Source organism: Rhinatrema bivittatum, chromosome 4 (assembly GCF_901001135.1).
Source record: "Rhinatrema bivittatum chromosome 4, aRhiBiv1.1, whole genome shotgun sequence".
NCBI lineage: Eukaryota > Metazoa > Chordata > Amphibia > Gymnophiona > Rhinatrematidae > Rhinatrema > Rhinatrema bivittatum.
Window position 1 is genome coordinate 364,412,235 of NC_042618.1, and position 15,640 is coordinate 364,427,874.

The 15,640-nt window shown below is 43.2% G+C and overlaps 1 protein-coding gene across 1 annotated transcript in view; it reads left to right on the forward strand.

Annotated features, from left to right (window-relative positions):
• The window catches only part of SYN2 (synapsin II), a 758,733-nt gene that overhangs the window by 545,746 nt on the left and 197,347 nt on the right, over positions 1-15,640 (forward strand). Inside the window, exon 6 of the mRNA XM_029600782.1 lies at positions 15,475-15,537. Within this exon, the coding sequence (XP_029456642.1) occupies positions 15,475-15,537 (63 nt within the window). The remainder of the gene's footprint in view (positions 1-15,474; positions 15,538-15,640) is intronic.

Here is a 15,640-nt window from a genome sequence, read left to right on the forward strand (position 1 = left end):
GCATGTGAAAAGCCCTGTTTTCGCATGCGATAGGCCTTTAATGCATGCGCAAATGTGTTTACCGCATGCGATCACACCACATCGTATGGTGCGATGCAAATTCCAAAACTGGGAGGAGTAGGGGTGGAGAGTGGGCTGGGTTAGGCTCCCTGCAAAGAGTATTGCACAGCCATAACACAGATTTTTAACTACACTGTTTTCAAATGCGTTAGGTGGTGTGATAGTGGCCTGGCCATCATAGCATGTCCCATACATAGGTATTTGTATCCCTAGGATAGGCCAACCTAGTAACTCGAGGTGGGGATTAGGTAAGAGTGTAGGGGGTTAGGGGCCGCTTTCACATTGTACATGAGACGTACGAACAGAACAGTGGTCTCTTGTGAAGATTAGCTGGCCTTCGGAGTGAGGAAACTCACTCCAAGATGAGATTTGGGCAAGGGTCTCTCAACCTAGCTTGATGTGTCCATCAAGCTAGGTTGAGAGACCCTTGCCCAAATCTCATCTTGGAGTGAGTTTCCTCACTCCGAAGGCCAGCTAATCTTCACAAGAGACCACTGTTCTGTTCGTACGTCTCATGTACAATGTGAAAGCGGCCCCTAACCCCCTACACTCTTACCTAATCCCCACCTTGAGTTACTAGGTTGGCCTATCCTAGGGATACAAATACCTATGTATGGGACATGCTATTGGCACTTATCGCAGGATATGAAATGGTATCACAATGTGCACTACCTTAGCTCTTCACACAGGTAATTATCGCAAAATGTGATAAATACTACATTAGCATAAAACATGCCCCTTTTGCTATCGCATGCGGTACTTACCGCATTTTGATAAATCTAGGCCTGTGGAAATAGATGTAGGGACTACTGCAACAGAATCTGCTGCAGATGAAAGGTAGAGGGGAGAGATGTGATCAGGGTACAAAACTTTACTGTAATGATGCTGATGGGATGGCAGAGTAAAAAGCAAAACAAGCATAGAAGTAATAATGTTCATGGAAAAGCAGGTGTAGAGGTGGGATCGGTATGGAAGGAGATGCTATCAAGATGATCTTGGGACGGCAGGGAACAAGATCTTCCCTCTCCCCCCACTAAAAAGAAGCTTTTGTTTCTGTCCCATGTATGCTTGAATTCTGTCACAGTGTTGATTCCTATCCCTCTGCTAGAAGTTTGTTCCAAATGTCAACCACCCTATCCATAAAAAATTATTTTCTTATCATGTCTCTTATTAATCTAACTTAAGTCTCTGTGAATGGTTTTAGTAAAGGCTATGCACCATGTAGATGCCTCTCCTTTTAATTGCCTTTACTGTATCAAAGCCCTTACGTTGATGTGGTTTGTAGAATTGCACATAGTACACAAGGTGGTCTCTCTTCATCACCACCAAATAATTTTGCATTCTTCTTTCTATTAGCAATGCCTCTCTTTATGTAGTCAAGCATACTATTAGTTTTTCCAGCTGCTTTCTCGCAATGACTGGTTATCTTGAGATCAGAGATGATGACACCCCCCCCAAGTACCCTTTCTTTTGATGACTGCTAATGATTTCCCTCCAGAATGGTATTTGGTCCTTGGATTTTTGCATGCCCAAATACATGATTTTGCATACTTCAATTAAAGCATGGTCGGTCATCAGACATTTGACCATTATGCCAATTTATACTTATCTTTCTTCTTAATCAATTTCCCTTGGCATGTATACTCTGTTGCAGATTTTCATATCCATTGCAAACAGGCAAACAATCTCTTCTAAACCCTCCACAATCTCACTTATGTGATCCCCTTCTGGATTCTCTAGTCAGATCAAGGGTTAAATCTTGAGACTGATTTCCACCTGCAACCTTCTTGAACTTGTGGCAAAAAATATGCCTTTGTAATAATAGGAATTGCAGCTGCAGGTATCTTAAGAGCAGAAGATAAGTAATTCTTGAACAATTCTGTAGGTGAAATCAATTTAGTAAAGGGAAAAGTTAGAACTCTCAAGGTCAAACTTCTCAGGGAATTTTCAATATTTTCAAACTTTTTAGTGTAAATCAAATCAACTGAGGCAATAATGAAATTCCAAAATTTCCATTTTCCCAACCTGACATTGAACTTGTTTTTCCATAGCAAGAATCCGGTAATTAGTATCCAAAGAAATCTTAGTCCCATTAAGAAAATACAAAAGAATTATTTTTAGTTAGGATAGAAGGTGGTCAGTAGTTAATGATTATAATTACATCATAGCGCCGATTATCTGTGTAGGTAATGGTTGCTGCTTTTATATGAAAGTATATATATTTTATGCTTTATAGATCCCTAGTGGAGAGTATGTTTTCATAAAAAGAATTTTGTTGAAAAATGTATTTTGTCCCTTTCTGACACTTGAATTTTCAGGTGTAAAATTTGTACACATTAGGCTGGATTTGTAATGGCTTGCGCATCTAAAAGACAAGGGTTACATGTGTGGCCGGGCCTTGCGCGCGCTCCGCACATTTTAAAAGGGGCCCAGCTGTGCACATAACCCCTGTTACACGCACAAGAGCCGAGCCTCAGCAGTAGGGCAGTCCGGGGGGAGCAGGGCAGGGCACGCCTAGAGACGCCCAGTACAGCGGCCATTTGCAACTTGCTCCTGCTCCTTTGCAGGAGCAAAACGTAAGTAAAAAAAATGGGGGGGATCTAGGATAGGGATAGAGGGAGGGTAGGATAGGGGAAAGGGAAGGGAGGTTAGGAGAGAGAACTGGGGAAGCCCGAGGATGCGCCACCGCACAAATTTGCTAAATTATATCCCTCTTGCGCATGCCGACCGGGATTTTATAACATGCGCACACCAGTGCGTGCATGTTATAAAATCGCGTGTCCATGTGTGTGCGCATGCACATTGGGGTAGATTTTCAAAGGGTTACACACGTACCCGTAAGATACGCGCGTAACCCCCGAAAACCTACCCCTGTGCGTGCCAAGCCTATTTTGCGTAGGCTCGGCGGCTCACACAAGCCCCAGGACGCGCGTATGGCCCAGGGCTTTCAAAAATGGGCAGTCCGGGGGCGGAGCAGCGGTCCGGGGGTGGTCCCGAGTCCTCCGGTACAGCAGCCTGTGCCGGGGGTTGGCGTGCTGGCAGCCGGCTGGCGCGCGCAAGTTACGCCTGCCAGAGGCAGGCGTAATTTGAAGGTCGGAGGATTTAGGTAGGGCTGGGAGGTGGGTTAGATGGGGGAAGGGAGGGAAAGGTGGGGGGGGGGGGGAGCTAAAAAAAAGTTCCCTCCAAAGCCGCTCCGATTTCGGAGCGGCCTTGGAGGGAACAGGGAAAGCCCTCAGGGCTCCCCTCGGGCTTGGCGCGTGCAAGGTGCACATGTGTGCACCCCATTGCATGCGCCGACCCTGGATTTTATAACATGCACACTGCAGCTCGCATGTTATAAAATCGGGTGTACATTTGTGCACGTCGGGTAGCGCGCACAAATGTACACCGTGTGCGTAGGAATTAAAATCGGCCCCATTCTTTTTAAAAATCTACCCCATTGGTTTTAGGGTTACACCTGTTTTGTGGTGAGATTAGATATTGAAATCTATATAGACCACTTCTAATACATCCTCCTCGTCTCACCTCCCTATCCCCTGATCTACTATTCTGGTCATCTCAAAGAATTCTGTCAGTTTTGTTTAGCAAGATATTCATCTTGTGAAATCATGTTACCTAGGGTCCCATAACTCACTGGCTTCAAAGTATTGCACTGTTCTTTCAGTCAGAAGTATCTCTATGACTTTGCTAACCACTAATCTCAAACTAAAAGGTTTGTAATTTTCTGTTTCCTCTTTGTTCCCACCCATGTGGAGCGTCAGATTCCGGTCAGTTCTTCCAGTTCTAAACAACTTTATTTACACATAGGATAACCTAATATGCAGGTTCTCTTCACCAAAGGAATTCAATACCTTAAATATCAACTCTCCCCGTGCATGAGTTATTTATTTAATTTACTTTTTTAAAATGGATTTCTTAACCGCTTCCCCAGTCAAATGCAAACAGCCCAAAGTGCTGTGCAATACAAAAAAAGAAAATAATAAATACTCAAAATTAAACATAACACCCAGACAATACCATCCCTGCTTCCAATATCCTATTTCCATGATTCTTCATGTCTACCCCTTTTAGTCTGCCCAAACCTCTCATACCACTTAAATTTTCCTAAAATCCCCCACCTTCCACTGCACCAAAAATAATTTACCCTCCCCCCCCCCACCGCGAAACAATTAGATCTTGACCTTCATATTATTCTGATATTGAGTGGGAGGCTATTCCACAATGTCAGTGCAGTTATTGAGAACGCTCTGGCTCTTATCCATGCCATAGATTGCATACCAGATTTCAATTGCAAGTTATATCAAAAGTGGTGCAAACTGTATAAAAAAAAGAATTAAAAATTGGCTAAATATGTATTTCACTGCAAAATGAACTAAAATAGACCATAGACGAGTCATTATTATAATGTTGATCATCATCCTACAACCTGTGTGATCTGTGTGATTTGAGCTTTATATGAGCTAACAACATAAAAAATGTGTTTAGGAGCTCCACATTTTTCAGTTGGTTGATACTCTGTGGATCCATTGGGTTTATTTATTTGGTGTTTCTTATCTCTACCCCCAGACCTCACATAAAAGCCATCGGCAAGGCCTGTTGACCTAAATGCAACTCTCACTCTGGGATATACCAGTTTATCTTTTTCAACAAATACCCAGGCCCATTACCTCACACTGTTCAAAATGTCAGTTTGAACTTAGCTCATACAATAAGAATGAAGGCTATGTAGCAGTGGTGTGATGTAATCCCGCCTTGATATACCCAAAATGATTCTAGCAGCTGCATTCAGAATCAATTGCAGCTTGCGTGTGAGTCTCAAAGGGAGGGCCACGCACAAGCCACTACAATAGTCTAACTGAGATATAATAAGATTATATGTTTCAGTTTTGAATGCCTTAAACTGTAAAAAAAAAAAAAAAAAAAAAGGCAGGGTTCAATAATTTCCTATAGTTTAAAAAAGCCAGACAGGCCACCATAATCATTTATTTATTTATTTATTTAAGAGCTTTTATATACCGTCATTAAGTTATTCACCATCATAACGGTTTACAATAGGGCACCAATATCAAAGGAAAATATAGCTCATAAATTACATGGGTAGTGCCATTAGTATTCGGTAACAAATAAGAGTTTATATCAAAAGACATTACTTGGGGTTGAGAGTTTAATAGAAATTCATAATCATGTGATGCTCCAGATTAAATAATTTATCCACGTGCACCCCTAAACTCCTCACCCCGTCCAGTAAATTAATGGTTGTTCCTTCCACCACAGTGGCCATGGATAACCCCAGCCAATTAGCACAGTGGAGTTGAAAGACCTCTGCTTTTGACTGTTTAGTAGTAGCCCACTGTTTAACAGCCAGTCTACAATCCCAGTCAGACTGTTATTCAGAGAAGTAACTGCTGTACTTGGATCATCACCCAAAGGCAAAATCAGCTGTATTGCAATGCCTCTCACTTCTAATATGAAGCTTCTCCAGCATAGCCTTCAGCATCATGCTGCATCCAGTGAACATGGCTGACTTCCTGTAGCCCTGTATTTCCTTTATAGGTCCTCCAGCCAGGACTTCCTGTGGCACTGGCTAATGACATTACATCCTGCATGAGTATATAAGTAAGTCCCCTGCTACCAGCTAGCACCTCAACAACAGGTCCTCCTGCTCTGCAGTTTGTATTGCTACTATTTTGTTTTGCTCCTGCCCCTGCCTTGCTCTTGCCTGCCTCTTCTCCTTTCTTTGACCCTTGCCTTGGACTTATCTCTCGTACTTTGACCATGCCTGTCTGCTGCCTGCCCTAACCTCTACCTGGATCTTGACCATGCCTGTTTGCCTCCTGCCCTGACCATTGCCTAGATCGACACTCCTGTCTTCCGCCTGCCCCTACCACAGCCTGCTCCTTGGCTTCAGTCTGTTCTCTATGTGTTATTGTTTGTAAGGTTTTGGATGGACCCTTGGACACTATGGCAGCTGACCACGCCCATGGGGGAAGTCCCGTGAGGGGCCACAGGTCAGGCTCAGCTTTGGAACACACAACACAGAGTTATATCTTTTATTAGACAGAGTTGAGAAGCCACCAGAGGTGGCAGTAGTGAGTAGAGATGAAGCCCGGCTGGGCTTAGAGTTCCTCAGGATACTAGAACAGCGATTCCCTCTATGGCTGTGCTGTAGTGGAGAAAACTGAGATAGTGAGTACAGTGGAGTATACACAGAGTACTGGTATAGAGCCTCGTTGGTAAAGTTACTCACACAGCGGTTTCTCCCGGAAGGCAACACAGAAGCTGGAATAGAGGCAGGCCCTCGAGGAGTGAGAACCTGGTTCCAGGGAATTGCTCAGAGGAAATAAAGTTGGTAACTCACTGATGATGTAGGCAGCGGTTTCTTCCAAGCAGAAGTGATAGGTTCAGGCAGCGAGTCAGGGAACATGGGCCCTCGAGGAGCGAGTACTGATTCCTGATAGCGACCTGAAAGAAATGAGAGGCCCCCGAGGAGCGGGTACCCTGTTAGGATAAAGTCCAAAAGTTGGAGAGGCAGAGTAGCTAGGTACGGAGAGCGAATCCCATCCGTAAGGAGATCCCATTGCTAACTCGATTAGCTAGCAAAAAGTGTAGGCTTTTGTATCCGGAATGTGTGACATCATCACAGGGGGACGCCCCCGAGGTTTGCGCCAAAGAGAGAATAAGAAGCAGGGCCGCTCGGCGCGCACGCCCTATGGTACCTGGACAACATGGCGGGATGCAGCGCCCAAGCCGGACCGGGGATGCCGTAGAAGATGGCAGGCAGACGCCGTGGCAGCCAGACGTCCGTCAACCGCGGGAGGAGTCGCAAAAAAGGTAAAGTGGGCGGAGTGGAGACATTGGGCAGCGACAGTCGTAACACTATGGGACTCTTGCCTAAGTCCTGCTGGCCCACAGAACCCAAGAGCTTAACCTGCGGAAAATGGGGCTGGAGTAGGTGAAGCCCAGACCTTGTCTCAGTTCAAGCGTGTCCACCTGCTGTCGGCTTGGGCCTAGCAGGTTTGCATACCAGGCTGCGTCAACTATGCCACACTCACACTCTGTGACATGTATGTCATCCATGTACATGTGACCAAGGCTCCAAATAAATCTCCCCATAAAAATGTTAAATAAGAGTGGGGATAGTTCGGAGTCTTGGGAGGCTGCCACAGTAGATTTCACTTAGAGACAATATGCAGTTATTTAAACACATCACTTTTGAATGTCCCGAAAGGAAAAAGGCCAGACATGTAAGCATCCTATCCCCTAAAAGGTTGACTGTCAGCTCCAGCTATCTTCTGTTCAGTCAGTAAACAGGTACTTACAAAACAGATCCAGTACAAGGTCATTAGGTAATGGTGCACAGGTTCAACTTCAGTATGCTCAGTACTCATATTCATTTTCAAGAATCCAACATTTCTCCTCAGGGGTAACGAAATATCTTTTTTGGTTGGGGGTGGCCAACCAAATTCCACTCCTAAATCTGCTCCAAGCTCTGCCCACATTCCCACTGCCAATGTTTTACGTTGCATTTACAGTTAGTTATTCTATCTTACATATTCTTTGCATAAATCATAGAATATAATTATTCATTCCCAGACCAACTAAATGCTTGATGCTAGAAAATCAGACATAGTGATAAAGGAGAAAATGACAAAAACAATATTATTAATAGAAATGTCAGTATTAAGTGACTATTTATTTATTTATTTAAAGACTTTTATATACCGGTATTAGTGGGGACATCATACCGGTTTACATTCAAACATTTAAGCTTGGAAAATACATATTAACAGGGAGGAGAAACCTGGAGGGGGATCAACAAGATGCAGTATAGAAATATAGATAAACAAAAGCAACTGACTATTTGTGATCACAGTCTTCTAACAATGGAGGCTGAGCAGGATATGTTCCCCTACACTTCACATTACAAAAAAAATTCAGCTGTTATCTAAGTAACAGAAAGAAACACAAATTTCTTCCACAACCAGGCGCAATGTGAAATAATACAAAATACTGTGAAAAAACACTCGGCACATGTGTAGCAAACCTGCCATGCTACAAAGGCACTAACTCATAACATTCCAAAAGCAACAACTCTACATATGATTAATGAGCACTGCAAATATTACACCGGACCCTAGAACACAATACACCTCCTGTTGGGAAAACACAATGAGCAAGACCACTATGTATCCCTACACAGAAACTACATGCCAGCAGAATATTTCACCTTAGTCACACATGCAAAATGACCCTCAAAACTACAAAATAAGGGGCTGATTTTAAAACCTACATGCGCGGCCTACATTTGTGCGTGCTACCTGGCGCGCACAAATGTAGGCCTGATTTTATAACATGCGTGTGCAGCCACGCGCATGTTATAAAATCAGGGGTCGGCGTGCGCAAGGGAGTGCACACTAGTGCGACTTGTGCGGGCCGAGCCCTTGGGGAGACCAGCTGGCTTTCCCCGTTCCCCCCGCCCCACCTTCCCCCTCCCTTCCCCTACCTGTCCCGCCCCCCCAGCCCAAAACCCCCCTTACCTTTGTTGTGGAAGTTATGCCTGCCAGAGGCAGGCATAACTTGCACGCACCCCGGCCAAGTGCCAGTGCGCGATTCCCTGGCCCAGCAGCTGTACAGAGGCCTCTTGCCCCGCCCCCGGACTGCCCCACCCACGCCCCACCCCTTTTTTCAAGCCCCGGAACATACACGCATCCCGGGCCTTTATGCACGCCGCCTGGCCTTTTGAAAATAGGCCCAGCGCGCGTAACCCCCCTACGTGCTTAAATCTTTTAAAATCTGCCCCAAGTGATCATAAATTATAAACAAAAATATGCAGAAAAAACTAGAATGATAAGTACAAGAAGCCAGATTCTGCATGCAGTGCAACACTGGAGCACTAGAAACAGACCTGCATTTCATCCTACACTAAACCAGGCCCATTCATTGTTCTTGTTTGAGCTTTTGTGTTACATAACATCCCTCAAAAGAAAAATGGCAAAGTTTCGCAGCATCCAAGACTTTGCCATTTTTGTTGTGGGAGGTGAGTAGGAGTGGGGCAGGAGGGAGAGAGAGAACAACAGGAAAAGGAGTGGGAGCAAGGAGAAGAAAGCAAGAGGACGGGGGGGGGGGGGGTTGGAGCAGAGAGACTGAAGGGAGAGGAGAGGGGATAGAGCAAGGGGGCGAGAACAAGGGAGAGTGGAGATGTTAGGGGGAGGGGGTTGCTGAAGGAGAAGGGGGGCAATGGGAAACGTTAAGTATTTGGTACCCAGGGAGGATACTTCCTTTGGCACCCCCATATATAATTTCAAAGTTTAAACACACAGAAAAATATATTATGTTTGCAAATAGATGTTTAAACAGTACACTAAGTACAGTACTATCATAAATTGGAAATAAGAAAAATGCAGCACATTAATAATTAAGTGAACAGGTATGACTGCACATGTACCTAAAAATATTGTAGAAAAGCTTTTAAAACTACATATGTAGGTCCCTTCTTCAGTTGTCAGATCAGAGACATTCACATCTAAAAATGGGTCCTACAGTGTCTCGATAGCTCACATGACAGTATTTTTGGATAATACTTGCACAGAATAATAAAAGTTACCACAGCCTGCCAAAAATATAGTTACCTCAAGAGACAAATCTGATGCATCAAGCAATACTAACTCCCAAGATTCAAACAGCAACAACCCTACCCAGGAAAGAGCAGCATTTCAAATACTATATATCAGGCCCTAGAAAAGCAATATGCCTCCTATTCAAAACAAAACTATAGAGGCCTACACAGAAATTATACACTAACAGACTCCCTCACCTTGATCACACATATAGAACACGGAAAGAACAACAAACAAGAAAATCAAGAAATATAAACCATCAATTATACTAGTAAAACCATACTAATAAAAAAATAAATATTTCAAAACAGCTGATGAATAGAATATCCAATAATTAAAACCTCATAAAATATTTATACATTTCCAAAAATATCAACATATTATTTCGAAACAGAAAACTTGTCAAATAACATCTATTAATGAAACTAATAAGGATTTAAAAAATCCCCGGCTCTCCATATCTGGGATTTTTTGATTTTCAGTCACCCTGAGATTGTCATGAATTGGAGAAGGAGGCCACACAAACTTTATCCTCTCTCACACACACACACGCACACACACCCTCTCTCACACCTTCTATCTCTCTCACACATACCTTCCCTCTGTTTCTCACACATATCCCCTTCTCTCTCTCTCATACATATACACACAGGCTCTGTTTCACGCACATAACCTTTCTCTCCCTCACACACACACACACACACACACACAGGCTCTCATAACATACAGACACACACACACAGGCTTTCTGGCTCTCATAAATCCATCCCTAGCAGTCTTACTACTCACCCCCCAGCAGTCTTGTTCCCCGGCTCCCTCTCTCCTCCCAAATTCTCTATTCCCCAGCACTTTTGTTCCCAAGCCCACTTTTCCCTTCCACTCCCCAACAGTCTAGGTCCTCAGCCCCCTCTTCCCTCCCAGACCCCACTCCCTAGCAGTCTTGGTCCCCAGCCCCTCTCCCCTCCTAGATTCCAATTCCAGCAGTCTTTTTCCCAGACCCCCTCCCTTCACCCCTTCCAGATCCACCCACTCCCCAGCAGTTTTGCTCCAAAGCCCCCCTCCCTTCCCAGACCCCAGCAGTCTTGTTCCCCCTTTCCCCTCTCATACCTTCTCTGTCACTACTTATACTCCCCTCAATCCCCTCACTCAGCATGGGTGGGATGGTGCATTATTTTCTTTCCACTGTTCCCTCCCCCTCCAGCGGTGGTGTGGCAACTATCCCCTGCCCCCCACTCACCCTCCATGTTCCTAAAAGGTCAGAGGATTATGGCCTTGAGCACAGGCTGCTTCTTTCTCAGATTTCAGCAGCTGATGATGTCATTTTGGTGCTGGCAGCTGGGAAGACAGAAGCGGCCTGGGGTATTGCAAGGCCCTGATCCTTCAATTCTTTAGGAGCAGGGAAGGTGAGTGAGGGGTTGCGGCAGTGCAGGTCAGCAGAAAGGAAATTATGTGCCGTCCCACCTGCCACCAATGAATCTTCTCCCCCCACCCAAGGAAATTTTTTGGGGGGTCATGGCCCCTGTGGTCTCTCCCCCCTCCCCATTCTGACACCTATGTTCACCACAACCATCATGGAGATCACGAAATCTGCAGCACAGCTAAGTAGGCATCAAGTAGTTGGAAGCATCTTCATTGTTCCCAGCAATCCCTTTCTAGTCTCAACAAGGATTGATCTGGTTCTTCATTGTTCCCAGCAATCCCTTTCTAGTCTCAACAAGGATTGATCTGGTTATCAGCAGTCAATAGAAGGTCTCCACATACAGATTAGCTCAATTTCCTTAGTGCCCTCCAGTGACTCAGAGGGAAAAATATTGGCCTCTTAGTAACCAGGACCCAGATTTTAGCAGCTCGTGACCAGTTCTGACATGGAGCTATACTATATTCGATCTTCTCCAGTGTCTTGGCATCTCTTGTTTCCAGTGATAATTTGAGCAGAGCTGTATAGAGTATGGTCAGAACTTTCTTTAACTCTTTCAGTATTCTGAGATGTACCCTAGCAGGGCCCATATCCTTATCTACTTTCATTTGTTCAGTGCCTTAAAATATTACCTTTTTAGCAAATGGTAGTGTTCACTCTACAGTCTTTTATGTCTTAGCCTTTGTCTATCAAACTCCCCTTCTAGTGTGAATGCCGAACAAAAATATGTTTGAGATATTTGCTTTCTTCCAATCGTCCACTTCACTAAACTCCTCTTCACTAAACTCATCCTTCTCTATTATTCCCTTATTTTTTATTGTAATGATGCTGTTGAGAAGTCAGGTTATTAAATCATTAACTAATCGTTCCTTCTCTTTAGTTCATATTATTCCCTTATTTTTTATTGTAATGATGCTGTTGAGAAGTCAGGTTTCATGATGAACCAGCATGGAAAGGATTACTGTAAATGATGTTGAATGGGGCTGAGGTAGGATTGCTGTGGCAGGCACAGTTACATGCAAGTATTTTCAATTTTTTTCTAGAGCTAGCTATAATTTTTATCTCTTAAGGTAAAGAAAATTGTGAACTTGAAATATTCCCACAGAACAACTTAAGCTATTCTGGCAAAAAGGAAGATAGGAATAAACAGGAATGACTCATAGTGGAAATGCTTTATTGAGGACCTCACACTTATTCTGGGAAGGGTCAATGCTTACAGACCTGGTATAGTATACAGATAGTGCCTTCAGCCAAACCAGGGGCAGATTGAACAGCCGGGCAATAGGGCAGTGCCCAAGAGCCCATGGCAGTAAGGGGCCCATGGGCCCATTCTCCCCTAGCCTTTCGTGGGTGTTAGGGGCCAAGGACACTTATTGCCCGTGGTTCCAGATGACTGTCAGTCTGCCCCTGAGCCAAATACTTGCAAAATCTCTGCAAGTGATGAAAATATTACAACTGTAGTTATTACAATTCCTACTCAGCTGGCACATAATAGCCATGAAGGAATTCCAATAATTTCCCATTAAAGAAGGTAAGGGATTAGATGCTTTGTGTAGGGGTTCCATTGATTTTTTTTAAACATCAGCTATCGTGTGCAAATGTTATGTTTTATTAGCAGCTTCCTTAGAGAGAATGGATGGGCATATAAAGTAATAGCATATGCACTTGTAAGTACAGTTTGTGCTAAATGAATTTTGATGTGTCTGCTTTTATTACCTTTAAGTGCTCTGTGGAGAATTTGCATTCCTTGTGGTTTTTCTTCTGGAAAACATTTTTCGGGTGGTTCAGTGTAATTCCTATAGATACTTAAAAAAAGACTATACTGACAACAGATCCAGACCACAAGGCCCATCTGATCTATCCATTTTCTATTCCTGTCAACAGTTCCAGACCCTACTTGATCTCTGGCTGGGCCTTCGTTTCCTTGCAACCAAGGGGAGTTCTTGTGCTTATCCCATGCTTTTTTTAATTTGTCTTCTGTTTGTGCCTCTGCTTGGAGGCAGTTCTACGCATTCAGCACTCCTTCAGCTAAGAAATACTTCCTTATGTTAACCCTGGTTCTATCCTCTTTATGAAAAATGCTGAACACTTGTGCATTAAAGTATATGACATTTTGCCATGCTAGATCAACTGCAAACATTATTGAGTGTCTTATTATTATAATATATAGTTGCAGACAGGTGAAAAGGGATGAGATAAAAAGCAGAAGACTCTGAAAAAAAACCAAAAACCTCTGGAAGAATGCAAGCATGGATTAGAACATAAGAATATAAGATCATAAAAAAGGCCATACTGGATCCAACCAAAGTCCATCAAGCCCAGCATTCTGTCTCCGAGTGTGGCCAGTCCAGGTCTCAAGTACCAAGCAGATTCCAAAATAAATGTATTTCTCGTTTCACACTCTGAGGGATAGCAATAGCTAATAATGTTTTATGGATTTTATTTTCTCTAGGACCTTGTCCATTCCTTTTTAAACCCTGCTAAGCTAGTCACCTTGACCACATCTTCTGGCATCAGATTGCACAGCTTGATTGTGTGCTGAGTGCACAGTCCTTAATGAATACTATAATACAAGAAAATGCTTACACTCATTTTATGGATGTAAGCAAGATACAGGGTAGTTGGGTTGGCACTAATAGGCTACGACTTCCCAAAAATCAATTAGGTTGTTGCTGGCAGGTTGTTGGTAGCAGGATATCATCAAAGTCCTTAGCAGCCTCACTAGTTTTTGGCCAACAATCTTATCAGTTTAGGTAGCTGTTTACATCAGGGCTTCCCAAATCTGTCTTGGGGACCCCACAGCCAGTTGGGTTTTCAGGATATTCCCAATAAATATTTACGAGGTATATTTGCATACATTTGAAACCCAGTATATTCTAATTTATCTCATGAGTATTCATTGTGGCTATCCTGAAAACCTGTAGCTCTGGAGTCTTCAGGCCAGGTTTGGGAAGCCTTGGTTTAGATTATTATAAAGTCTGGTGATAAGACATGTCTGGGTTTACTGATGACTGTTGGGTTAAGCATAGGAACTTGTATACTCATCTACCAGGATGACAGAGAACAAACAAGAAGACAACAAAGAATGACATGGATAAGGAGCAATATCCTCCAAGCAGTCAAGCTTCTGCAGTTCACAGCTGGGAAATATCCTTAGCAATGCTAACCAGAATAACTGAGCAGACCGTGTGAGCTAGTTGGGCTTTATTTGCCATTATCTAGTACGTTACTGTGTTAAAGGATCAGGGTCATTAGTCTCCAGTGTTTCCAAAAATATCAGTTTGCTAACCATGCCCTTCAAGGCTGAGGCAGGATGGTGACCAATTAACAGGGCCGGTGGACCTCTTAGGTGGTCACCGAAGAGCAGATGTATGTTGCCACGAGTGGAGCCTATCCTGCTTGTGGCAAAGATGAGTAGAGATTTGATGGCTGCGAATGAGGTAGGAGACTGGGGTGCAGCACGACCTCTCATGATTTTAAACACCTCTATCATATCCCCCCTCAGCTTTCTCTTCTCCAAGCTGAACAGTCCTAACCTCTTCCGTCTTTCCTCATAGGAGAGCTGTTCCATCCCCTTTATAATTTTGGTCGCCCTTCTCTGTACCTTCTCCATCACAACTATATCTTTTTTGAGATGCGGTGACCAGAATTATACATAGTATTCAAGGTGCAGTCTCACCATGGAGTGATACAGAGACATTATGACATTTTCCATTTTATTCACCATTCCCTTCCTAATAATTCTTAACATTCTGTTTGCTTTTTTGACTGCCGCAGCATACTGAGCCGATTATTTCAATGAATTATCCACTATGACGCCTAGATCTCTTTCCTGGGTGGTAGCTCCTAATATGGAACATAACATTGTGTAACTATAGCATGGGTTATTTTTCCCTATATGCATCACCTTGCACTTATCCACATTAAATTTCATCTGTCATTTGGATGCCCAATTTTCCAGTCTCACAAGGTCCTCCTGCAATTTATCACAATCTACTTGTGATTTAATTACTCTGAATAATTTTGTAATTCAGGAAACAGCCCTGCTCAAGTTGAATTGTATTTAAACTTTTGAGCAAGAAAAGATAAAGAGAGAGTTGCATTAATTTTGGGTCTATCAAATGTTTATTGTTTATTGTTTTGTTTTAAATTGGGCCTGTCATAAATTTATAATGCCACTTAATCCATGGACTGAATGCACCCAATGGTTTCAGCCATTGTCTGCATGGATATTCCCAATAGAGTCTATAATGATATCCCTTAATAATATAAAACTCCCTTAATAAGCTGGGTAAAGAACTCTTCTAATGCTCACACTAACAAAAAATTAGATCTTCATTATAATTTATCCAAATAATAATTAATTTCTTTTTTTTTCAGTTAACAATGCCATCATTTCCTGTTGTTGTGAAGATTGGACATGCGCACTCAGGCATGGGAAAGGTATAGTTGTAATTCACCTGTATTGGTATTTACATGTAATTCGATGGCATCTTTTAAGCCAATCTATAGACATTCATTGTTAAACTTCATGGAACTAATAACC